Raw genomic sequence first — 26,501 nt, forward strand, 5'->3', positions numbered from 1 at the left:
CATGCCCTGATGTTCTCAAAGCATATACCTCTTTAAAATGTGGATCTAGTGGAGCAGGCATGCCTATTTCCACGAGTAACCCATAGCCCAGGGGCAAAAAAACAAAAAAAGTGGATTTTTGACCAGCACTGAAAACCTGCCAGGATCACCTTCTTTTGGATCTGGAACTATGCAAGCTCATCTCTCTCGAGACCATCTACAGAATCCCTTTCTCTGGCCCACAAGAAGTAGTGCTTACCGACCTGTCTGCTGTGTAAACGTCTCACCAATGACGCCATCGTTAATGCCCTTGTCTCCCCATCAGTGTCCGGATAATGCTTCTTGAGACACTCTCCTGTCTCCATCCATTGTCCTACCAGACGCCAAGCTCTGTGTGCAGGAGGATTAAGGGCAGAGAGTGCTACCTGTGTATGTCTTTATCTCTGTGGCGGTGTCTCCAGACCAGAGTTTCCCTCATAAAGGAGCAACAGCAAGGCCCCAAATGCTTAGCTTTGACTCTTGGGTGTTTACCCAATTCCCACCCCCCACCCCCGAGTCTTTGGTTCAAGTGCCATGGGGGGCAGGCAAAATGGAAGAGGCCAGAACTCCAAATAGTTCTAATTTTCAGCAGAGGGGTAGATTGGAGGAGGGTGGGTTTTGTGTGTGTGTTTGTGTGTGTTTAGTATTAGCTTGGAAGAGGGAGTCTCAAGGATTTTGTTTTTGAGCAGACCATCTAATTTGTACTTCCCAGCCCACTACCTAATATGCGAATGAGAAAGCAGCTTAATTCTTCGTTTTTCACATCTCTGCTAAATTTTCAATATGGTTCTCAACTCAAATAACATAACAGAAAGCCTATTTCAGGTTAAAATGTGTACAGAAATGAGCATTGTAGGATGAAATGCACACAGAAATGTATATGTCAGAATGATGTGTATGCAAACACACACACACACACACTGCAGGCTGAAGTGGAAATAGAATGGGACAGACTTAAAAATTAAGGCATGCAAAACCAACACCAAGAAGAAAATAGACTGATTTCAGCTGGGGTAGGGATGGGTAGATCTGTCCCTTTCAGTTTCTCACCATTTCTCATTTTTCCAATCTTAAGATCAGTTCTCATTTCCATATCAGTTTGCAATAACAATAATAAACCTTCCTTGTCAGCATTTTAGTGCAGATTTCTCTCAGTATATACATTTTTGATGCTATTTTGCCAAATATACACATTTTCCCAAAGCAATTTCTCCTATTATTCAGTGGTGTGTGTTATTTTCACTAGTATATGCATTCTTATGCACACTTTCCCCCCAGTGTATGCATTTTTATACACATTACTTGGCTGGATTCCTTGTATTATTTGGAGAAGTGCAGATTTAGAAGAACGAACGTGTTCTGGTTCACCATTGTTTCAGAAAGTGCAAATTAGATAAACTCACTTTTAGATGCGAACTGAATTGCATTTCTTCCCCATCCCCAGATTGGAGTGGTTGGGGCTTTCTTTGTGGCGAAAGAGCAATACTTTGTGCTTGGAAATATTTTAAGTTGAAGAAGCAAACTCATTTTTCCTCCCAGTGAGTTTACTTCTGGTGGAAGAAAGAAAAGGACTTATTTGCAGTCATTTTGGCAAAAGGCCCAAGATGCCTCCAACTCTTTGCTATATAATAAGCAAAATGAGCTGATTAAAAACTCATTACTCTGTTGAATAGTTTTCTTAACTGTGTAAAGCAACTGAGGGAGACAGATAGATAAATAGATGGATTCTATGTCAGTTGTTTGGGGATGGTGGGGGTGGGGTGGGGGATTGGATGAGCTGATCTTTTATTTTTTTATTTTTTATTTTTTTAAATCACTTCCGCTTCTATTGTGTTTGAAGTATCTTTGCACTGACCTGTCAGGGTTGGATTCATCCATATGGAAGTGTTTCTTCAAGTTTTTTAATCATTTAAAGGAGGGGGGAAATGCAGATCCGATTTGCAGATGTCTCTGGTTTTGTTCACAGACAGCAAGCCGGACTTGCTGCAGGTTTCTGCAGAAATGAGTCAGGGTAAAAATTAATGAGCATGCGTGGCGCAAAGGGCGCATTCCAAAGGTTGAGCTTTTAACTGCCCTGGGAGAAAGCACCTCCATCCCAAGCCCAAGACCGGGCACCGAGTTCAGCTTCCTGGGGATATAGACACACACACACACACACACACACACACGTTTCTAGACCTTATGATTGCACATTTCTCTCCTCCCCCTTCCCCATCCCCAATTGCAGCCAATAGAGTCAGTTGCATTGTGTGCTTAGCTGCATGGGGTGGGATGCCCATAACAGTTCCTCCACTTTGCAGATGTGCCTACAGGCCCAAAGAGGTTGGATGACGTCCCACCTGGTGCTGTACTTCTCTTCTCCTTTAAGTCTCCATAGTCCGTCTCCTTTAAATCCAAAAAAGGATCTTACTCTTATTTTTATCTCCAGATCTGCTAACACGACAAAATGTCCCCGCTTGGGTTAGTTAAAACAGTGAATTGAAATTTGAATATCTACCCACACCCTATATTTTATATATATATATATATATATATATATATATATATATATATATATATATATATATATATATATATATATATATATATATAATGGGACCCAGGTGGCGCTGTGGGTTAAACCACAGAGTCTAGGGCTTGCCGATCAGAAGGTCGGCAGTTCGAATCCCTGCGACGGGGTGAGCTCCTGTTGATCGGTCCTAGCTCCTGCCCACCTAGCAGTTCGAAAGCACGTCAAAGTGCAAGTAGATAAATAGGGACCGCTCCAGCGGGAAGGTAAACGGTGTTTCCGTGCGCTGCTCTGGTTAGCCAGAAGCGGCTTTGTCATGCTGGCCACATGACCCGGAAGCTGTTTGCGGACAAACGCCGGCTCCCTCGGCCTATAGAGCGAGATGAGCGCCGCAACCCCAGAGTCGGACACGACTGGACCTGATGGTCAGGGGTCCCTTTACCTTTACCTTTATGTATATAATGGTATTTTAGCAGTTTCACTATATCAACTTCCAGTGAGCCATACTGACCTCAGCCCTCTCCTACTCACTTACGGTGACTCTACCCATTCCTCCTGCCTTCTGTACCAGGAATTTCATCACAGACCCCCTCCCTGCATAGATTCCCTGCTTCTTTAAGCGATTCGGTCTTTTCTCCCTCACTGCCCTATATGTCAGGAATTTTGTTCCAGGTATCCATAAACCTCCTGCCTTCTTAAGTGACTCTGCCCCTTCACCATTTCTGTCTGCCATTCCAGGAACTTGGACCCAGATGCCCATAGTTCCCCTGCTCCCTTAAACAGCTTTTTCTTTTTCCCTCGCTGCCCTCAGTGCCAGGAACCCCTCCCAAAAGAGTTGCTTTCCCTTTCCCTTTTGAACAGAGCTGGGGGTGCCTCTTCTGAAATGATGCTTGCTGCAACAATATGTCATCTTTAACAAAAACAAAAATGAAATACGCCTTTTCTCGTATGCAGAGCTATTTTTCTAGAAAAAGATGTCTCCCTTGTTCTCTTATAATGGCAATGGCTCTCGCCTGAGGAGTTCCAGTGAGTTCCGGCTGAGAAAAAGCCTTTGCTCGTATGTACCTGTGCAGACCCTCCAAGTGTCCCTATTTTCCAGTCAGTTCCAGATTTAAAGAAGCCATCCTGGTTTCTGACTTGATCCTGGAATGTCCCACTTTTCCTTAGGATGTCCCTATTTTCATCAGAGAAGTGTTGGAGGGTATGGAGTTATGTGACCTCTGAGCCAAGGAGATAAGTAACTATACAGCTTTAGAAGACATTTCAAGGCAGCCCTGTATAGGGAAGCTTTTAAATGTTTGCTGTTTTATATGTTTTTATATATGTTGGAAGCTGCCTTCCAATAATAATAAAATTGTTGCTGTTGTTGAATGGGGTGTCCCTATTTTCATTGGAGAAAAGCTGGACGGCATGTCTGTGTGTAGATTTTAATCAACTCAGCAATTGATTTCTTTCATAGTCATAGCATATAATTGTGAGATCAGGTTTGGGCTGGCGTCAGCAGGTGTTGTTCCCAAGGACCACCTCTTGCTGACACAGCTGCCCCAGGCCCCCTCCGGGCGCCAGGAGGCCACCACTGCAATTTCCCAGAATGCATTGTGGACAAATACAGTGGAGGCTGCCTGGCTGGCACCCCTCAAGAGAGCACCGCCCGTGCCATCACTGCCCGTCTCCTCTTGAAGAGCCATAGCTCAGTAGCAGAACATGTGCTTTGCGTGCAGAAGCTGCCTGGTTCAATCCCTAGCATCTTGATGCAAGGCTATGGGAGAAAACTCCCCACCTGAGGGCTGCTGCTAGTATAGACAATACTCATCCACGCTTATGCCTAGAAAGCATATGACTAAGCAGTTTTGCCTTTGCCCCATCACTTCCCCCACCCCTCAAAAAAACCCTGCTCTTTAGTGCTGAATCAAAGCAAACATCATTCCCAATTGGTGTTTGCTCCGATTCAGCGGTAACCTGCGAGTTTTCCAGGGGGAAGTGTGGGTGAGCCCTGACATAGATAGACCAAAGGTCTGACTTGGCATAAAACAGCTTCCCATTCATCCAAAGAATACTTGTGTAAGAAAGTATAAAGAAACACATGCTCCATAGTCTTCTTCTAAATGCCTGTGAGAAGCTCCCTCTCCACCTCCTCCTTTGCGTTTGCTGCTGATCTCCCAATTTCCCCAGCGCACGCAAGAAAGAACCAGGCTCACAGAAGGGTAAACTCTCCTGCCCTTTTGAGTCCGGTCTCTCCCGCAGATGAGAATGGGATGAGTTAAGTGACTGAAAGCCCGAGGCCAGGACGTGCCGCCTGTAATCATTTTTTCACTCCATCATCTCACCTTGCGATGCCACGCTGCCTTATACAGCCACCAGATGGCTGATGAATAATATAAGTGACAAGGGCAAAACCTCTCAAATGCATTCAGAGGAGAAACTTCGAGATGCCGAGGAGCTGGCTGGTCCTCTGGCTCAAGACCAGCTGGGGTTTGTTTATGCCCTTTGACTGAATCCAGCAAGCGGGCTGCGCCATTGCCTCAATTAGGCCGAAGTCTATAGGAAAAGAAGGTCTCTCTGTGAACTAACAGGGATATCCTGGCCTTGTTTTGTTCCGTCTGTGTCGCCTTGAGTGCCTGCATCGTCTGTGGTGTCCTGAACTCCCTTGTCTAATGAACGTTTTAGAACTCATTTCCTCCCTGCTTCCATTTGGCCTGCAAAGCTCTCTGCAAGCATTGAAGTAGGTCTGGCTTGAGAGAGGGAGAGTGTCTCTCCCCCCAAGCTATCTGAAGGCAGCCGCACTAAACAAAACTGCTTTTTGCAGGGTATGTAATTAACCTGTGGAATTCATTGCCACAGGATGCGAGCATAAGCAGTTGTTGTTGCTTTCAAATGTTTTAGATGCAGGAGCAGTTTTCAAAGTTCCTTGAGGATTCTTCAGGTCAGTGTATCTGCCAAGGTATTCTCTGTGTTTGGCCTGACCATTTTAGGATTAGTGTTGTTGCCAAAATCAATAATTAACAAGATCCAAATGTGTCTGGCTAACAATGCTTGACTCCGTTTACAAAGCAAGTTCCATTTATCCTCTGACAGGTCAGATTACAATTTCAGACTATGCCCTCCCCTCTCTGGTGCCTTGAAAGCTTTAACATTCTGGTGACCTGATTCCTTGGTATGGACATCAGTGACATCAGATTCCCTGGAAAATTCATCCCCCAGGGACTCCTTGAACCTGTAAGCCAAGGTATGGGGTACAGCCCAGGCCCATGTGCTCTCATTGTGGGTTGAACACATGCAGTGTCTCCCCCCCCCCCACCAATAGCTGTGCATTTCAGGGGGGATATGGGTTGTGTTTGGTAAACTGTCCTTCCATGCTTATTCCACCATTAGAACCCTTTCCATGGATGAATCTCCAGCATTTTCTGGGTGCAGATTGAAAACGACTGAAATAGATTAATGGGGACTATCAATGACTATCCACAGTCAGGGGTAGTAAATACTTCTGAATACCAGTTGCTGGGAACCACAGGAGGGTCCTGCTTGCTGGTTTCCCACGGGCATCTGGGCGGCCGCTTTGAGAAAAGATGCCGGACTGGATGGGTCGTTGGCCTGATCCAGCAGCCAAGCTGTTCTTATGTTCTTCTTCACCATGCAATAAAATAGGAATGGAGATTTTCATGTATTGAAATCAACCCACTGGTCATGCTCCAATGTTGAACTGGGATCTTGTCCCCAATTCTAACAGTGCAGTGGGTTCCTCATTTTCCTTCCACTCCTGTCTGAGATTTCCAATTTCCTTGCTTTATTCTTAGGCAGCTGCATGGCAAAGACAGCAGAGTTCTGATGGTTACATCTCTCTCAAAGCTACCCTAAGCCCTACAGTCGGACTGGGGCCTCCTTTATAGCCTGGGACAATTTTGACATAGGAATGTCATCATTTTCCCACCTGTATCTAACCCTGCTCCCTGACTGTGCACAAAATCTGCCCATGTTAGCCATCCATAGGTCAGCTGGCTCAGTCACATGATTCTCCTGAAGGTCATATTACCTCCTGTTGACCAGCTCCCAATATGACTGCATCGTAGCCCCTCATATTTACCTGTGTTATCTTCTTTCTGCAAGTGAAACTCCTTTTTTGCAGTTTAGGCGTGTGTGTTTTTTTCTGGGAACCCCCGATGTTTCGTGAACTCAACAGAAGCGCAACTGAAATGTTAAACTCCTTGGCTGAAGGCTCCACCACTTACTCTCAAGAATTATGCAAACCCATCCGTGGGTCTCAGAGTGTAATCAAAAACATTATTTGCTCCAAACAAACACAAGCCCCACATCAAGGATGAAATGTCGGATTGCCTCCCCAACCCACCCCCCGCTTCTCTTTTACTTGTGGGTAAATCGGATTCCTTTCTAAAAGCATAATGCATCCTTTTGTATACAATCATCTGTGCGCATGCAACACACCACAGGGGTTGATAATGTCCCCGATAAACCCGGCTGTTTTCTTAAGCGAAGCGAAGCTGTGTGTTTTTTCAATTGCTTCTGACAAAAATCAGCATTTCCTGATTCTTAGTGGTGTGATGTTGGTAAGATACAACTTATGCGTCCCAGACTTTTCGGTGAGGTCAGAAATTACTTGTTATAAAAACCAGGGCTCAAATGCTCAGGCTTCAGTTCAGATCACAGTTATTCAGTTACATACACAGATTGGTTGTGCTTGTGACATCTGTATCCCACCCTGCTTCTGGGTTGCTGGGGGGAGCAGTGTTTTTAGCATCGCGACAACCCTGTGAGGTAGAGTGGGTTGAGAAACAGTGGCTTTCCCCAAGGCTGCTAAGGATTCGTCTGCTTTGTTAGGGGTGTGGAACCTTCAGCTGCATGCATGCAGCCCTTCGTGAAAGTGGACCCCAGAGAGAGGAAAAGAGGGCAGGAGTGGGGAGCTGAAATGGATGGAGAGAAGGGAGGACGAGGGAGGGAAGCCTTCTGTATGCAGTCAGTTCAGAGCTCTGGCAGCCTGCTAGGTAAGGGAGAAGAGAAAGGGGAAAGGGTTCGAGGAAAAAGAGAGAGGGGGAGAAAGGGGTGCAGAAAGAGGGAGAAGAGGAAGGAGAGAGAGGGGTGCAGAAGGAGTAGGGGAAGCAGAGAGAGAGAAAAGTTCGATTCAGTTCACAAACCTAATTCGCACTTTCCAAAACAAACCGTGAACCAAAACTCTGCCATCCTTTGAAATTCACCTGTCTCCAGATTCTGCAGTGCAGTTATCCAGCCAAGTAACTGTGCAAAAATGCACATTTGGTTGTAGCGTGTGCATAAAAAATGCACATCTTAGTAAAAAAAAAAACATACCAAAAAGTGTTATATTAGGAAAAATTGCTTTGCAAAAATGCTTTATTTTATTTCATAAAATTTATATACCACTTGATTGCAAAAACAAAAAAACCTCCAAGCAGTTTTTAGTAGAGGAAATTGTCTACAAAAATGTGTGTATATGGAAAATTCATACTCAAACACTGGTGAGTTTTCATGAGAATCTTTTTTGTAGGGGCGAGGGGAATTGCCAACTTATATGGAGATGTGGGAAACTGAATGTAAGATTGGACCACTGAGAAACTGAGAGAAGCCAGAATTGACGAATTCACCTGTCCCTACCGGCCGCTGCTGATCTTCCTGTGAAATCTGCTGCCACAGGAGAATTCCCAGTGTGTTTCAGGAGAGCTGGGCAAGACAGATGTGGATTCATAGGTAGACCTCCTCATGGTTTGCAGTAATCCAGCAAGCATTTCTGGCTCCCCAAAGTTTGGCGATAGAAAGCAACATTGCTAGAAAAAGAAATTCTCTCTGCAGCCAGTGTGGTAGCAGTTACTGATCTCTCAGTTTCCTTGTTAAAAATACTAGTAGTGAATTAAAAAAAACTCAAAAAAGAAGAAGCAATGGTAGGAGGCTGCCTGGTCTATAGTCACTCTTATGTCGATTTGCATCCTACTGTGTGGCTCAAAGAGTGTGGTAGGTAATTGGTTCCACCCACCCTCAAGCCATCATTTTGCAAATGGATCTGGTTGCTGGGCATTGGGGTTTTAATGAAATAAAAGGAATGTAGCACCTCAACCCTCACTCTTGAGATCATACTCCCATACCCTCCCAACATTTCTCTGATAAAAATAGGGACATCCTATTCCATAATAATTACAATAATTTTATTATTTACACCCTGTCCATTTGACAGGTGAATTCTCTTGGCAGCTTCCAACATATCTAAAAGCATAAACATTTTGAAAACTTCCCTATACAGGGCTGCCTTCAGATGTCTTCTAAAGATTGTATAGTTACTTATCTCCTTGGCTCAGGGGTCACATATCTCCATACCCTCCAACACTTGTCTGATGAAAATAGGGACATCCTAAGGAAAAGTGGGACATTCCAGGATCAAGTCAGAAACCGGGATGGCTTCTATAAATCTGGGACTGTCCCTGGAAAGTAGACGCACTTGAAGGGTCGGCCCTCCTTCTCCCAGATGATGACTCTAAAACTTCAGGCCCAACTCACAGCTGGACAGGCCTCTCTGGTGCTGGGATCTGAAAAGGTAGTAGATCAGAATCTGCTGGGCTCATCTCTGACTCCACATGTCATGGCTTCATTCTGCTGTTGCTCCACCCTGGGCTTCTGGGTTCTTCTCCAGCTTTCCAGAGATGACCACCTTGTCCATATTAGAAATCTGTAGCTGGCAATCCTATCAACAGCTGGGAGCAGCTGCTGTAACAAAGGCAGCTTTTCAACCAATGGCACATTCTTTTGTTTCCATATACTGTATATATATCTCTTCTATTACCTTTGCCCAGACTAGAACAGACTTTTTTGTCTGGGCCTCCTTGGCTGAGGCTTTCAGTGAGGTGGGCTGGGCCTCGTGCTGAGGAAGTGCAGATCCTCCAGAAAGGAGAATAAAAGGTCAGGAATAATCCAAAAGGACAAGCTGTGCAGATCTGTGTGTATATTGGGTTTCACATATGAAACCCAGTCGTGATAAAGCTGATGGCTTTGGAAACATCTACTTTGATTAATGAAAACATCGTCCGCGTCGACTGGGGGTTTCATACTTCAAAAGATCGGCCGGGATTAAGGAAACGTCGGAGGGGTGGGGGGGAGGCGGGAGAGTTGCTTATTCATATCACATCCCAGGAAACTATTTTGTAAAAAAAAAAAAAAAAAAGTACAAAAAAGGGAGGATTTCCAGAACAGAGGAAAGAAAAATGACAAGTATTTTCCCGTTTGAAAGCTGCAAATAAATTAGGCAATCAAGAGAGCCATTAACACAGAGCAGGCGGTGATTGTAAAGGGGTAACTTTGCAGATGTCTGAGCAAGGGTGTGGGTTGGTTTCCCCCCTTTTTTGTATCTAATACTTTTGCTTCATTCATTCTAGAGCCCCCACGCCTGTAAAGAAGTTGGAATTGTTGGATGGGTTTCTTTTTTTTTTTTATAAGAATTTATTGACATTTTTACTTATAACAACATACAACCTTAACCACACCTACATTTATACACATACAAAACAAATACAATTACACATCTAATACAAAAATTGCCATGATTTTTCTTCTTAATTAGACATCTCAAAAAAAAAAAAAAAAATTCTTTTTCCAATCTTGACAGTTGACTTCCCCTGCCTTTTCACCTTCGAGTTTATATCCATAATCTACTTTTTAACCTCTTCATTTAAAAAATTAAACTTAATTATATATGTAAAGTAAAACATTCATCTTAATCTTCATCTTAATCTTAATCGTCTTAATCTATAAACTTAAACCACTTAAATTGACTTTATTTATACTACATCCTCATAAATCCTCACAAATCATCCTCATCAAATCTATCTCTTCTATCCTTTAAACTGCTGCTAATAACATAAAAACTTGAAATATCTCCTTTCATGTTCAAACAAATAATAAAACAAACTATTGTTGACAGTGTTCACCCTCCGATTTCAAAATACCATAACAGATTGCTTTAGATTTTACTTAATACTTCACCCCACACCCCCTCTGTCCATTCTTCTTCTCCTGATGGCATCAGCACTGAACTTCCATGCAGCTTCCCTCTCCAAACGTCCACAGATCCAGGCACAGTCCAAAACTCTCCTTGCCACGAGCTCCGAGGTATCCATCTCTTCCTCTCTCAGCTTCTCCGGTTCTTTGTAACATTCCTTTTCTTCTTGTAAATACCTTAATTCTCTGTCCCTGGCCCCCGAGCTCACACCTCGGGGACTGGATATAGCAAATCTTGACATCGCCTTGGGGCTGCCACCCCCAAAAAGCGAATTTCTTCTCCGAAGTAGCTCACTCATTTCTTTCCATCTTTCCATCCACCCTCTCAGCTCTTTGGCAAGACTTTCTTCCAAAGTGTCAAAAGTTTTGTAAGCCTCCTCTGTGGGCAGTTGGTTCCATTTCAGACCCCCACACAAGACTTTGACTTTTCTACAAAGTAGTTCCACATTCAGGGCAGTGAGCCTTTGTTCATCTGTTAGTCCAGAGTTCAATACCAGTTCAAGGACGAAACCCAACATACTGGCAGAGGAGGAGGAAGTGGGTATCATATTTCTTCTCCTGTCTCTTTGTTCGTCGCCATTTTCCTAAGCTGGAGCGCAAACACCGCAACTTTAAATGGAGATATTTTCCGCTAGTTAGCTTCCCAAGAAAAAAGTTTGCCAGTCTCATGTATCGATTTTAAATACTTTGTAACCAGTTCTGTGGCAGCAATCCCTCAAATTGGTTAATTTCTTAGGCTCGAAGGGAGGGAGGCAGGCTGCCTTTCTCCTTCCCCCCGGATCGTTCCAAAAACACGATTTCTGCCAAGATTATTTACTCACGACCACCGGGTTCCTTTAGCTCCATTCTTCACAGGTAGAACTTAGACGCTCACCGCGGGCTTTGCCGCCGCATTTGCATCCCGGTTGGGGCATATCCCCGTAAGCCCGGCTCCGTTGTCCCTTCACCCCCACTCCCCCTTTACAGGGGGGGCAAGGGAAGGGTTCGGAGCCTCCGCGGGCGCAGCCGGGGAGCCCAGGGTGCGGGACGCTCTTCCCGCACCCCAACCGGAGCCGCGCGCTGCGGTAGCGCGGCTCCTAACCCCCGGGATGGACAAGGCGCTTCGGACCCGAAGCAGCCTTCGACCACCCAGCGATTGCGTCGCCGCCGGAAGTCCCGGAATTGTTGGATGGGTTTCAATGCATCCAGTGCTTTTTTTCTGGGGGTACACATACCCTTAAACATTTTGTCCATTTACTATATTTATTTTCCCCGAAAATGAGAGTTCTCCTGAACATTTTTTTTAGAAAAAGAAGTACTGAATGTGTCTATTAAATTGACCCCCCCCCCCATGCATCTGAACAAAACCAGTCATTTTGAAATCCATGTGCCCTTCTTTATAGAGGGTGGTCCAAGATAAAATACAGAGCTCTGTGTGTGTGTGTGTGTGTGTGTGTGTGTGTGTGTTAAAATTACCCATCTGCAGTGAGCACCTGGGTTGAGCAGGCACACACAGGCCACCGAGTCCCAGCTTTCCGCATAATCCTGAGAGGAATTGCCTTTCTCTTTCGATCATGGTCATTATTTCTAAACTTGCATCTATACATACAGATTGGCATGTGCAAGCTTCCTTGCGAGTCTTTGTCCTCTTTCTCCCCTTTCTTTGGTGATGCTCAAGTGGCCACAAAGGAAGAGACCAGCAGCTGGATCAGGCCAGTGACCTATCAAATCCAACATCCCCATGTCAACCGTGTCCAACCCAAAGTCCATGCGAGCAGGATCTGAGCGCAGGAGCAACTGCCCCCCACCTGTGACCCCCCAACAACTGGCAATCAGAGGCTGGTACTATCCCCCTTCCCGAAACCCCAGAGAGCCACTTGCCAGTCAGTGTTAGACAATTCTTAGCTAGATGGAGAAGGCAGCTTCATCTACCTTTGTGCTCCTCGTGGTCTGAGCTGGTGAAAGGCATCTTGCTATGCACTCTGCTCATCCACAGTCTTAGCCAACGTCGATGGACGTTCCAAAAGATGGCAGCCTGCCCTTCCCTCTGCTTGCTCTGTCACCGTGTTACACAGCAATTAGCGCTCTGTTGGCATACAGGACCAGTGAGCATCTTGCTATTTATAGTTCGGCTCCAAGCAATCCCGCAAAGTGAGCACCCTAGCCAGGGAATGAGAAAAGCTGACAGTTATATAGACTTAACTCCTGCGGTAGATATTTCTGCCACTGTTTTCCAAAGCTTATCTTTTGCACTTTAAGCCTTGATTTATTAAAAACATACAAAGGGGCGAATTGTTCCTGAGGGTTGTCACATATCGCAGATAAATTAGAAAGAAACTATGTAGGCCCTCACGAGTTTGTTAGTCTTTAAAAGGTGCTGCAAGACCCTTTGTTATTTTTCGCCGAAGCTGACTGACACGGCTGGCCTTCTGGAAGGATATGAGCCATGCGGTGGAGAGAACGAAGCTGGCTCAGTGCAGTGCAAACTGCTCCATTGGCCCTTGGCCTCATTCTCAGGGAGAAGGCAGCCATGCCATCAGTATGCTCACTTCTCTGCTCTAGGTGTGGAGAGGTGATGGGAAGGAAGCCGGTGGTGCTTTCTGGTGACAGCTACATGCTTCTTTCCTCCCTATTTTCTCTCCTCACAATAAACTAGGATCCCCGTTTCAATTTTTTAAAACAACAACCCAAGTTTCTAGTCCTTGTGGCTGAGAAAGAAGGCTTTAAGAAACGGGCCCAGGCCCAGGGACCAAATGTGGCTCTTCAGCCCTCTCTCCGACCCTTTGAACTCTCCCCAGGTCACATTCCCTCCCCCAAGCTTACCCCCTGCCTCATTCCTTCCCTCAAGTGTTTATGGGTGGCTAGAATGTGTCCTTAAACTCCGAACATGCTTCAGAGAAGGGTGTGTGAGAGGGTGGGTGTAGAAACTAGCCTACTACGCAAAGCGTACAGTTTGCTATTTGCTCCACCCACTTTTGCCTCTGGCCCCTCCCACCACTGGCATGTGGCTCCCAGAATGCCGCTCAGATGGGAATGTGGCCCCCGAGTTTCGAACACGTGCTTTTAATGCACGTGGAGAAGTTTCAGAAGCCTTCTTTCCTCAGAGTAAATGCAGGCCTGACGATCTCAGCTTCCATTTTTAAAAAGGAAAGGGAACTCTTATGTTTCTAGGCCTTGTGGCTGACAAAGAAGGCTTAACTCTTGTGTGGATGGTGCCCAAAGTCTCAAAAGCTATGAGAAGGGGGGTCATTGAGTAAGATTTCCCATGACCCAGAAGCCCCAGTCTAGTGCCCACTGCATAGCACTTTATCCTCCTCCCCACCCACCCCGGCTGACGAATGAAACCAGAATAAACTATGCAGAACAGCAAGAGTAGCAGACTAAGCTATGCAGGATGAAGCCAGTGTTGTAGGCATCGCAACACTTGGGTTACTGTTGATGCCGAATTTAGAGGTGACAGTCTGCACATATCCCTAATGGGAGGATGCTCAGAGTTCTGCCGTCTGCTTCACACGGCATGTGTCGCTCCTAGCTGGGCTTGGTAACTCGGTGTCAGGAATGATGAAAGATTAAACCAGGTAGGGATTAATGGCTGTCTGGAGACCGGGTGAAGCTGATCACCTTAATCCATAACGCAATTCCAACGCCAGGGAGTGCCAAGGCAAAAGGTTGTCAGAGTCCAGTGAAACCAGTAAGCGCGGGGGGGGGGGGGGTTACATATACAGTTATGTCTTGGCTAAATAGTTTGCTACTTTCTCCTCGCATGAGGGGGCCCTTAGCCCTCGAGTAGATGCCAGTGGTGTCTGGTGCCCAACGGTAGGTAGAGCCAATGAAAGGTGAAGCCAACAGATTCTGGTTTTGTCACCATCCTCCTCCCTGCTGAGTTCTATGAGGGGCAACACTGAGACTGAGGAGAAGAGGAAGCTGAGACGCTGCACCACTCCTTGGGCTGGATGTAAGTAGATAGGCAGGCAGGCAGGAGCTGGATGAGGCCAGATGGAGATTGGTGGGGGCAGTGCCCCATTTGCCCTAACAGAACAGCCTCCACTGATGGACTTTTTCCTATGTCGGTGAAATACAGTTTAGGCTTAAATAATGAAAAAGTGGTCATTAGTGTTCACGCTTACTCATTTCTGTGCCTGTGCAGTAGAGCCAAGGTGCATCAGAAAGTGGGTATGGAAGAAGGCTGAGAATACTAATACTGTGGAGATAATTTTTGATGGCATTCCCCAGTTCTCCCCCTAAAAAAAGAAATGATTATATCCCGTGCGAGTCAGGCTCCAAGTCAACAAATTGAAATTCACGGGCAAGACCAACTTAGGCTTTACTCCAAGTAGAGTTTAGTTGGCTACAACCCCAAATTTGTATCCACCCAGGACTTGTATCAGAAAACGGGGGCTGCCCTCCCTGGCAAATGGGGATTATTGGCCCACGTGCGATCCTAGCTTAATGGTGCTGGCGTGAGATTTACTACCAGACACGTAGGTGGAATGCCATTGCAGGGTGAAAAGGGAGGAGAAGATCAAAACGAAGCGTCCTGAGCAGAGGTTTTTTGGCACCGTTAATCCCTGAAAGCAGCATTCTACATTAATGCTCACACCTCACAAGTTGCCCGCTAAGAGCTCTTGGCAGGTCTCTGGGCTTGATTGGGGAGGCAGCGCTACTCTTGTCTCCTCGGCTCTCACTCAAGCATCTATGGAACTAGAGTCAGTCTCTCTCTCTCTCTCTCTCTCTCTCTCTCTCTCTCTCTCTCCCTCCCTCTGAAGTTTTTTTTTATTTATTTGGGTGCCTGCACAGCCGCCTTGGCAGAGCATCAAAAGCGATTGCCACTGTTATTCATAGGCCTGCTTAAAAAGAGGACCAGGGTGTTTGGGTTTCCCACTTTCTGAAATGTGATAAAAAGTCTTGATCTCCCGTCGTTGTCTACCTGAAAAGGGGAGGGTGAAGCAGAATCTTTGGGAGCCTGGAGAAAAAGACAACTGATTAAGCATTTGAGAACATTCTTCAGGTCCCCCCAAAGTGCTGACACAGGAAAGAAGGCAAAGGGTAGGGGTCCTTCCAGATCCAGCTGGGGTTCAGCCACACAACAGCAAATTCAAGTTGCACAATTGAATTGGATTTGGTGCACTTATGCAAAAAAAAAAAAAAAAAAAAAAAAACCTCCCTGCCACCCCCACCCCCCCAAAATAGCAAACTTTCTGCAATATGGAAAGTGACAGGAAGATGTTCTGGGAAGTGAGGAAGAGCATTTGACTTCACAGCACATGCTGTGTAACCAGTGAAAACGAATGCTCAATAAACAGCCAACATTTGTGGTAGGGAAAACAACTGGCCCAAGATCACCCTGTGAACTTTGTGGCTGAGTGCGGATTTGAATCTAGATCCTATTTGGACACATCGCCCACTGTGCCACACCAGCTCCACCAGTGGGGGCTGTTCCACTAGGGCAAATGAGGGACTGCCCCAGCAACCTCAGTGACCACTGCTCCCCACCCAGCTTCCTGCTTTACTTCCAACTGGCCCAGGGAAATGCCCTGGCTGTGACCTTCCTCCTCCTTGGTCTCAGCGTTGCCCCTTGTAGAACTCAACAGGGAGGAGTAGGCTCCGCCTTTCATTGGCTGTGGCTCTGCCTACCATTGGCCTCCTCGCCATCCAACCCACCAATCCCAACGGGCACCATCTGCCAGTGGACTGTACATCACAGATGAACTCAGGAAGCTGCCTTATATCAGGCCAGACTGCTTGTCCCTTTCCCTAAGAACTGTTCCCTCTGGCCGAGGGAGAGGTCACAGAGCGGAGCTCTTTCCCACCCTTCGGATACCTGATCCTTTTAATAGGAGGTGCCAGGGATTGAGCCTGGCACCTCCTGTACCCAAAGCATTGTTCTCTCCTGCTGAGCTGTGGCATGAAGCTGAATCGAAAAGGATTTTGCAGAGCGAAAAGCCCATGTAAGCAATGATAGCAGCATATAAGTTCCAGGAAGTGACATCAAAATGGCAAGTGACGTTGACTAGATTTGGGGTTCCCCTTAAAACGCCAGACACTCTCACCCCCCCTCACCCTTCGTATTTATTTATTTTCTCCAAGCCATTAGCTTTTCATATTATCTCTCCTCTTTGCTGATGCACGGATTAGCTGGCCGGCCTGAGTGTTTACCACCGGTTATCACCCAGTACTTTGGACGTTATCAGAGGAAGGGACGCCTGCCGCAGGGCCTGGTCTCTCGCCCTTTCTATTACTACCTGTCAGAGGCCGGGAGTGAGCTGTGAAGCTGCCCAGTTGCCGCAGGAGTGCAGATAGTTTCTGACGGCTGATCAAAGGGAAGCACCAGAAGCCTGATAACCAGGGGATGTGTTTTGTGCACTTTCAACTTCGAGAGAAACGCTGGCATTTTCCTCCTTCCCTCCGCGCCCCCCACCCACCCACCCACCCACACCCGACCTCTGCAGGCTGGCAAAAGCCAGGCCCGCTAAACGTTCCATATTCAGTTACCTAATTGTTGAGTGAAATGGCATGCAGATCGAGCGTCAAAGCCCCCAGACAGTAATCTCATTCCAAGCGGGGGAATGATTTAAAGTAAGCCTTCGCGGCGGAGCTGCTATATAATAGACTCGAATAATTTTAATTTGTACTTTGAAGTGATCTGGGGGTCCACAATCTAATCTTTGCATTTAGTCAAACGTCATGTCCTATTTTTGAATTAGGAAACAACTGCAAGTTAAGGGAATTATTTTTAAGTTGCCTTTCTGGAGAGCGTAGAGGTTTTCGCTCCATCGTCTTCGCTGCGTGTGCCCATTTATCTCTCGGGTTCCTTTCACTTGTTATTTTGGAGCCGATGGATGCTGGTAGGAATGGTGTCAGCACCCAGTATTTCCAGGCCGCTCAAGAGGGGTCGCCATTGATACCAGCCCTCCCTGTGGCATGTAGCTGGGTCTGGAGCTGCCAACCATTTGAAAATTCCCACAATTCCCTAGAATGCCTGATAAACCATTGTTCCAGGGTATAATAGAAAATCAAAATGGCAGTGAAGGGCACCATTGAATGCTCCAGAGTGAAGCTACATCATCACTCTGGGGTGGGAAATTTAAAATGGTGGCTGCATTGGCACACTGATATAGATGGCTGCATTCCTTGCCGATGATCCCCTCAAACCTGGATCACACCCTGGATGTTGATGATCGGTCTATTTGCTTGTTGTAGAAAGAATTTAGGAGTTCTGTTTTAAAAGAATGTGTGGTGCCTGGATGATGCATGGGCTGGTCATGCCCTGTGAGTGCCGGGTGTTAACATTTTCTGCGTGCTTGAAAAAATAAAATATCCATCCTGTTCCTTGTGGAAAAAAGACCTTCTAGATATGAACTTGGATATGATTTTTAAAATTAAATGTCAATTGGTCTCCAGAATTCACATCTTGAGGCCCTGATCCAGGTGCTGTTGCCCAATGAAAACCAGGCCTTATTGAACAGGGCCTTATTGGAAGTGGCACCAACTTCACTGAGGACAGGTCTGCCAGCCCCCAATACTATATTATTTCGGGCTGCAATTTTGTGTCCACTTATCTAGGAGTGAGCCTCACTGAATTCAATAGGACTTACTTCTCTCAGAAAGCTTTTGGTCAATATGTCTTAATCCTTTTGTTCCTTACCAGTATCTAACCTAATCGTATAAGGCCAATTAAAACTAATGGACAGAAGTTACTCGTGCTCATTAATTTATCTGGGCTGTATCGAATGTAAGTTTTACTCGGGGTCAACCCATTGAAATTAATGGGCACACCAAACTTAGATCCATTAATTTAAGTGGGTCTGCTCTGAGCAGGGCTAACAGTGAATACAACCCATAGTGTGATTCTTTTCCCTCTGATCTTTTGTTACATAATACAGTACTGCTGTGAAATGTAATATATATAATACTATATTGTTGTATATTTTCTCACCTTGGGTTTTCTTTTTGACGTCTGATGCTCTCCTGAAGTGAAGCTGCTATAAGCGAAATGGTGGGGAAATAACGTATAAACTAACTTTCGCCCCGTCGTTTCTCCTGAAGGTGCCTTTGACCGGAGCATGACCCTCCTGGAAGTCTGCGGGAGTTGGCCCGAGAGCTTTGGCCTCCGCCACCTGTCTTCCATGGAACAAACCGACGAAGGCCTCCGGGAACGGCTGGCTGACGCCATGTCTGAGTCGCCCGGTCGGGACATAGTGGGATCTGGAACAGGTACAAAGAAGAGATGTGATCAGAGATCACATTCGTCTCTCACCCAATGGTGATTTTCTTTAACTAACTTATAATGTTCATCCACCCCCCATTGCCTTGCTCCCTCGAGGACAACCCCACCCCCCAAGCAGATCCTTAACATATTGGGGTAGCACTTAGATATAGCTGAAGCATTTGTAGAGGGTGGGGGAGGTTGACAATCTAACACACAAAACCCGGGGCCCATCTGCACTATACATTTAAAGCAGTATCACACCACTTTAAACAATCAAGACTTGCCTCAAAGAATCCTAGGAACTGTCATTTGTTAAGGGTGCTGGGAGTTGAGAAGAGGCCCCAATTCCCCTTGCAGAGCTACCATTGCCAGAGTTCCCTAGGAAGAGGGGTTGGTTGTTAAACCTCTCCAGAAATTGTAAGCTTGGAGAGGGATGGATAAGTCTCCTAACAACTCTCAGCACCCTTAACAGACTTTAGCTCCTAGAATTCTTTGGGGGGTTAAGCCATAACTGCTTGAACTGGTTATGATCCCGCTTTAGATGTGTAGTGCAGATGGGGCCCTGGCAGTGGCAGAATTGTACCTTTCCAACAGAGGGAGGATAGAAGGTCTTGAAACTATATAACAGGCCTCTTGAGCCATGTGGTTCTCCAGACCAAGGGAGGTTTCAGATCTGCTTCAAACACCTGGCTTGACTGTGCCCATCCCAGCTGCCTGTTGCTTCCCCCAGCACACTCTGTGGCCTGAAATGACTCCAGGTTAGAGAGGGGAAAGGCAACCTGTGGCCGTCCAGATGTAGCTGGGCTGCAGCATCCATCGTCTCTGACCCTTGGTCTTGCTGGCGGGGGCTGGTAGCATTAGAGTCCTGTTGGATCAGGCCAATGGCCCTGCTAGTCCAGCATCCAGTGGCCAACCAGATGCCCCAACGGGAAACTGAGCACAGCAACAGCAGCTATCCCCATTTGCAACCCCCAGCAACTGGTCCTGCCTCTGACAGTAGAGGAAGGTCTGACGGGAGTTGGGATCTGGAGGACACCCAAGTTTCAGAAAGATGGTGCAGAAGCTAACTGATCCTTTCATTGTGAGCCATTGTGGTGTACATTACATTCCCAATATTGCTAACATTTCCAAAAGGGCCTCCGGATAGCCGCACTCCCAGAATTCCTTTGAGAAAATTGCTGGTGGTCTTTCTGCCCACCCCCTTCACCCCACCCAAATGGACTCTCCCTTCCCTTCTGACTTCAAACTATTTGGGGCCTCTGAACCCTCCCGGTCGCATGATGGCAGCCCACCTCCCTCTGGGGTTTGTGTCTGCCGTGGCAACATGAAAACAAATGTTTGTGTCTTGGGACATTTGCAGATTTGGGGCTTGTGACAACCCACCTTAAAAACGTCCAGTCTCCACACACACACACACACTGCACCCCATTCCATGCCCCACAGGAACGTGCCTCGCTTCCTCTCGCGTGGCATCTGTGCTGATCAACAGCAAATGTGCAGATGAGGTTCTGGGTGTATAATTATCTGCCTTCGACAGAGTGCTGGCTCCCATAATCCAAATTAATCCATCTTCATCACAGTCCATTATTGTGATAAATTAAAGGGCCCATTAACATAAATGGAATGGCACTTCCAGGGATTAGGCTTCGGCTCGAGAGGCCGTCGGGAGGCTGGAATGCTTGCAAATTGCAGGCGCTTTGGGCGGCTGGGATTGGTGTTAAGCAAATTCCCTCTTTCCCCACAAGGAAGATCCCATTTGGACTGTGAGTAACAACTCAATATCAACACCAGCATTAGAACAGGGCCTGGTGGGAGTTTTTCAGAGGGGAGAAAGGTTGCGTTGTGTACCCTCTTGCTTGTGCCTCAGAGAAAGAAAAATGATCGGGTCAGAGAGTGTGTTCCAGGTATCTGTGCCTAACAGTGTGGGGATATATAATATAGCATAGAAAACGAAAACTGAAGAATCTTGCTGTTTGCTGTTCTAGAAAAGCCAAGTTTCTAGCCCTCCTTGTTCAAGGAAGTTTGAAGCAGTCCCAAAAGCACCACGTGTTAGGTCTGGTGCAACTCCGCTCCTCAGCCTTTTGCTGAGTTTGGGGCCTGAGGTTCCAAAGGGATGATTTAGCAAAGACTAGCACACAATGTTAGCACTGAGGGAGGACCATAGCAAGCTGTCTTACACTGAATCAGACTGCTGGGGTGCGGGGGATCAGGGTGCATGAGCCCTGGGGCTCAGGCCCTCTGGGCCACCCCTGAACAATGCTCCTGTGGACCAAAACAGCCGCTTGAACTTCTCATTAAAACCTTGCCAAGCCATAAACTGAAGAGCAAGCAGAGGTCAAGATGAATGGCTGCCCCTTTCTGCTATATCTCAGACAGAATATTGCTGGCTGCTTTTGAAACCCATCCCCGTTCTCCTCACCCACCCCACCCCCCTAATATTTACTCTGTTGTTGAAAGCGTTTGGCTGAAACAGCCATTTGTCTCTCTTTTATTTAAAAACATTATTATTATTTTTTGCTTAGTCTTCACTTTCTCTAATGCTTTTCCACCCAGTCAGCTGGACTAAATGATACCAGCAGTGAAGTCTCTGTCGAGAAGCGCCATAAATTTCTCCCCACAACTGGTTTTCTTATATTGTCTGGAATAAGTGTTTTAACTCCTGGAATGTGCTGTTTTTAACTCTGAGCGAGAGGCGTGCTGCTGTGTGAGAAAAACAGAGCCTTGGTGGTCAATTGGCAATGGGCGGGAGACAGTAGCTACTAATGGACAATTAGGTTGCTCTTTGCCTAAAGCCACCTTGGACTGTACCATGGATCACAGCTCTCTAACGGCATGGCTCAATTTTAACTCTTCTCAGAAAGTGACAGAAAATTATCTCAGGAGAAGCTGGTTTAGGGTAGCAGGGTGTTGATGTTGCTTCGCAGCCAAGATACCTTGCCTACTTGCTTGCTTCTGTGCCTCCCCGTCCCCCAAGGCACTCTTATGCTTCCATTGTTGTCTCCTCCAAAGGAAAGGAGCAACAACTAAAAGAGGAGTGTGATTAAATAATAACAATTCCTCCCGCACCATGATAAACATTAGATGCAACACAGAACCCACACTGGCTTTCTGTTTGGTTGGCTTCTCTTCTCTGTCGGCACGTAAAAATGAAGATGGGTTAGCAGGGAATTTGCTTTAACAGAAGATGTTGGTGGACTGCAACTCCCATCATCCCTGGCCATTGACCATGCCATGTTAGGGCAGATGGAAGCGGGAGTCCAACAACATCTGGAGGGCCGCAGGCTCCCCAGCCCTCCTCTGAAGTATGCGTGTTCTCCCCTGTGTCTACAAGGGGAGAGGATGTGTGTTAACAGTGGTTAGCCACTGTGAGAATAGGATGCTGAACTACATTCCCCCGGTTTAATCCATCAGGCTCTTCTTCTTCTGTTCTTGTCCTCATCAGCAGGCCCTTTCGTCCGTCGTTCCTCTGTTCTCCCAGCACTGAATGGCAGCTGCTGGGAATTGCAAATGCTCTTGCACTCAGGTCCTGCTTGCAGGATTCCCACCAGCAGCTGGCTGGTCACTGTGATAAAAGGATGCTGGACTAGATGGGCCTTTGGCAAAGGTTTTTACTTTGAAGTTGGTCATCGGTGAATTAAACAGTTCAAAGACTGGCAATTAATCAAGCAAAAAAGATTTTGCTTGGTTGAACAGACCTGCCTTTCAATTTAAAAATAAAATAAGGGTTTTCCTATACTTGGAAAGATAGGATGGGGGGGGGGTGTTTTTCAAAGGTTTCTGTAAGAGATAGTTACACTAGTCAGCATAAAAAAATCAGCTTGGAGCCATCTGCTAAAAATTGCTTAAAGGCATGCAGGAAGAGCTGGCTGGGGTATTTACCTCAATGACCAAAAGGTTCTTTTCCACTTGAAGCTTTCTCTGACTTGACAGAAATAGCTATCAGACAGCAAGCGGAAAAGGAACCTGGTCAGAATAGCAGAAAAAGAAGAGAAAAGAGGAATCTATTTTCTATGCGGCTTCAGCAATAGAGCCAGTCGTACAGTTTGGCTGTTCTCGGGGAAATGGCCTTTGGCCCCATAATCTAACAATCCGGACAGCTTTGTGTCTATCTGAATCCAAGTCCGTCCTTCATAAACTGTCGTCCAAGAGATACAGCCCCAACAGAAGTATGTGCAGACAGTGGCGTTTATTTTTCAGCTCCGAGATGGAAATGAAAACCCAGTCCAAACGCAGATACTTTTGTATTGAGCTGCCTAGAATGCCTACATTCTACAAATGTGGATTTTTTCAGCTAGGGATAGAGCAGGAATTGGAACTTGGGTGTTCTGGCGCACTTCTATCCTCAGCAGACATGTCAAAATGTTCATTCCAATGCATGTTTTGATATTAAAATGAAATGCACATTTTCAGAGAAAATCTGATCAAGGCTACTTATCTAAATGTGAATTTTCATGCAGTTTTTTTTCTGGGAATTTTGTTGTTGTTGATTACCGTGGAAATGGGACAGACCAATCCCATAGGATTGAGCATGTGAGAAACTCAAAGGGGGTGAAAATAGAAGGATTTCTCTGCCCCTTCTCTTAGCTTCCCTCTCCACAGGGTTGGCATCAAGGGTTGATGTGATTAGGCATCTGCCAGGGGCTCACACGCCCACAGGGGACCAGCTGCTCCTCCCCATTGCCACCTACTTGGTTGTTCTCCTGCCTCTGACAAAGACAACAGTAGTGGGGCAGAGGAGGAGGAGGAGGAGATGCCACTGTCTGCTTACTCACTGACTCTTCACTGGGCAAGCAAGCAGGTGGCATCAAAGAGGTAAAGGTAAAGGACCCCTGGACGGTAAAGTCCAGTCAAAGGCGACTCTTGGGTTGTGGTGCTCATCTCGCTTTCAGGCTGAGGGAGCCGGCCTTTGTCCACAGACAGCTTTCCAGGTCATGTGGCCAGCATGACTAAACCGCTTCTGATGCAACGGAAGACCGTGACGAGTCCCAGAGCTCACAGAAACACCATTTACCTTCCCGCCGCAGTAGTAGCTATTTATCTACTTGCACTGGCGTGCTTTCGAACTGCTACGTTGGCAGGAGCTGGGACAGAGCAACGAGAGCTCACTCCGTTGCGGGGATTCGAACTGCCCACCTTCCGCTCGGCAAGCCCAAGAGGCTCAGTGGTTTAGACCACAGCACCACCCATGTCCTCATCAAAGAGGAGGAAGAGCTGGAGACAGTGGTGGAGATGTGGAGACTCACCCATGGATGGGGGCTCATAGAGGGTGTCCCAGAGCTGGGACTGCTCCCCTCTGCCAGTTTTAGAGATTCTGCTGATTTTTTGCAGCCATCCTCCCCATTAAGGGCAAAATGCCCTTCCCGAAAAATCTTACCTGGCACTGACTCGGATGTCATTGCAGTGCCAGGCAAAGTCCTTTTCGTTTGCCAAAATGGTTTCCTGCTCCATGTTACAGCTTTGTTTCCAGTGGCACATCTGCGGTTTAATTCTGGCAGCATTTGATTTATGCATTTCCAAGATCCGGATGTCCCTGATTTGGTTGGAGCCATGACTTTGTGCAGAGACGCAATGGGCAGACAATTCTGCTCTGGGTCTCCCTTTTCTTTTGGTATTGCCTGCCCCCAGCAGAGCATGATGGGAAGTGTGCAGAGCCAGAGCAGTGGATCATGCAGGGGGGCATCTTGACAGGGGGAGTGATTGATCCGGGGAGAGCATGAAATCCAGAGAGGCAGCAGGCACCCTCTCTAAGATGGATGACAAGAGGCTGTTCTTACTCTACAGATGCATGTCTTGTGGCAGACACATGTGCTCTGGCATACAGCTTGGGAATTACAGCGTCCAGATGCCTGTATTTTGAATGTCTTTAACTTTGGCTTTGCTCTGTCAGCATCTTATTCCTCCGAATGGGCTTTTGGCATTCGTTTGGAGGTTGCCGTAGCCCCATGTTTCATCTCCCTCCCATTCCATCACGTCCCCATGTCTGCTTTTACGTCTTGGAAGTGCAGGAATGCATGTACCTGCCACCATCCAGCTCTAAACTATTTTCATCCTGCAAAGTCCATTAGAGAGCTTTTTTATACAAGACAGTAAAGGGGGGGAGGGACTGGCTTCGCATTTTATTTGTCCCTTTGCAGCACCGAGGTGAGGAAGCGTGTATTTAATACGACTCCCTGTAAGCTTTCCGAAAGGAAACCGGTCACTTCTCGCTACAGTACCATTGCCAACAACTGAATATTTTTACTTTTTTTGTTTTTGTTGTTGCTCTGGAATGACTTCCAAATCTCTGGAATCTTGGCTACGGGCCATTTTTAAGCCTCCTTGGTGGGGGAGGAACGGCGGCTTGCTCCCAATGTAGGCAGCTCAATGAGCCATTTCCTCTCCCAAACTTCCGCCGAAGGTTAAACATGCACACGCTTTTGAGCAAGGGAGCTGGACCTCGCCAGAACCCCGTCTGCATTTTAAGCTTGGCCCGGAGACGACAACAGTGGCGCTAAAAATATTTCCAGAGGGGAAGTTGATCCAACTATAGATTAAGAGGCAGGGATGGAGGAAAGCTTCGTTGGCTCTGCATCTTGAAGCAAACCTACCCGATCTGCACCTGCTGGTGCAAAATTCTCCTTCTGATCTTGCACTTCGCAGCATTTTGTGCTACAGGTCTCAGCTTGAAAAGTGCACCAAAACACATTTGAAAATGCAGATGTTCAGATAAAATACATTTTGAAATGTGTGCTTTAGGATAGCATACATATTTAAATATCTGCTTTGCTTTAAAAAAGTGTGTCTATACTAAAATACTAAAATACTGAAATACAGAAATACAGAAATTTTAATTGACCACTCTGGAATCAGGATGGAATGGACTTCTATAGGAACAGAGGCAGCTGTCTTATACTGTCAGACCCTGGTCCATCTTGCTCAGAACTTAATATATGCAGGGTTTGGTGTCAGCATTGATTGTGTAGGTTCTCTGTTGTTCGCTTGTGTTTCTTTGGCAGTGAGAGAGGTCGGGATTAGCGTAGGGTGCGATTATTCATTTTTGGTTGGCTGTGGTGATCTTTAGTTTCCTGTGTGAGTGGGGTAGGTGGGTGTTTTGGATCAGGTTAGCCATATTGATTTGTATGCTGTCGGTAGATTTTTGTCATTGTCTTGTTGGGCTGTGGGTGTGATGAAGGGGAACCATACCGGGGTGAAGGTGTCTTCTTCTGTTTGTCCCCGTGTCAGTCTCAGGTTACTGGTTAGTTTTTCTAGTAGGGCTGTTTCCCATACTACTTGGTACCATTGGTCCGTGTTTACTCCTAACAGGTCTTTCCAGTGTCTGGCCACGATGTTTCTGGCTGCTGAGAGTAGATGGATTATGGTTTCTCATGGTTCTGAATTAAGGTCTGATTTAATGTAAGAGCAGCCATGTGCAGATTCAGGCCCATTGGTCCATGTAGCTCAGTGTTGTCTAAACTGACTACCAGCGACTCTTCGGGGTTTCAACAGAACCTGGGGATGCCAGGAATTGAACCTGGGACTTTCTGCATGCACAGAAGATGCTCAACTACTGCACCGCAGTCCTTCTCCAAGGAACAGTCATACATAGTCTTAGGCTGCCATCCTAATACCCACCCACCTGTAATTAAGCCCCATTGTTTCTTAGCTGACAAGTTGAGCATTGCACTGTCCATTAATATATGCTTTCCGTGCACTTTTTTTTTTAACTTGGAGACGCGCCTTGCAAAATTCAGAGAGATGCAGGAAGGATATCTATTCATTTATTTATTCATGAGATTT

At 46.4% G+C, this 26,501-nt stretch overlaps 1 protein-coding gene across 1 annotated transcript in view; it reads left to right on the forward strand.

Annotated features, from left to right (window-relative positions):
• BCAS3 (BCAS3 microtubule associated cell migration factor) overlaps positions 1-26,501 on the forward strand; it is a 455,244-nt gene that overhangs the window by 413,882 nt on the left and 14,861 nt on the right. Inside the window, 1 exon segment of the mRNA XM_033171393.1 lies at positions 18,563-18,730. Coding sequence (XP_033027284.1) covers positions 18,563-18,730 — 168 coding nt within the window.

Source organism: Lacerta agilis, chromosome 15 (assembly GCF_009819535.1).
Source record: "Lacerta agilis isolate rLacAgi1 chromosome 15, rLacAgi1.pri, whole genome shotgun sequence".
Taxonomy (NCBI): Eukaryota; Metazoa; Chordata; class Lepidosauria; order Squamata; family Lacertidae; genus Lacerta; species Lacerta agilis.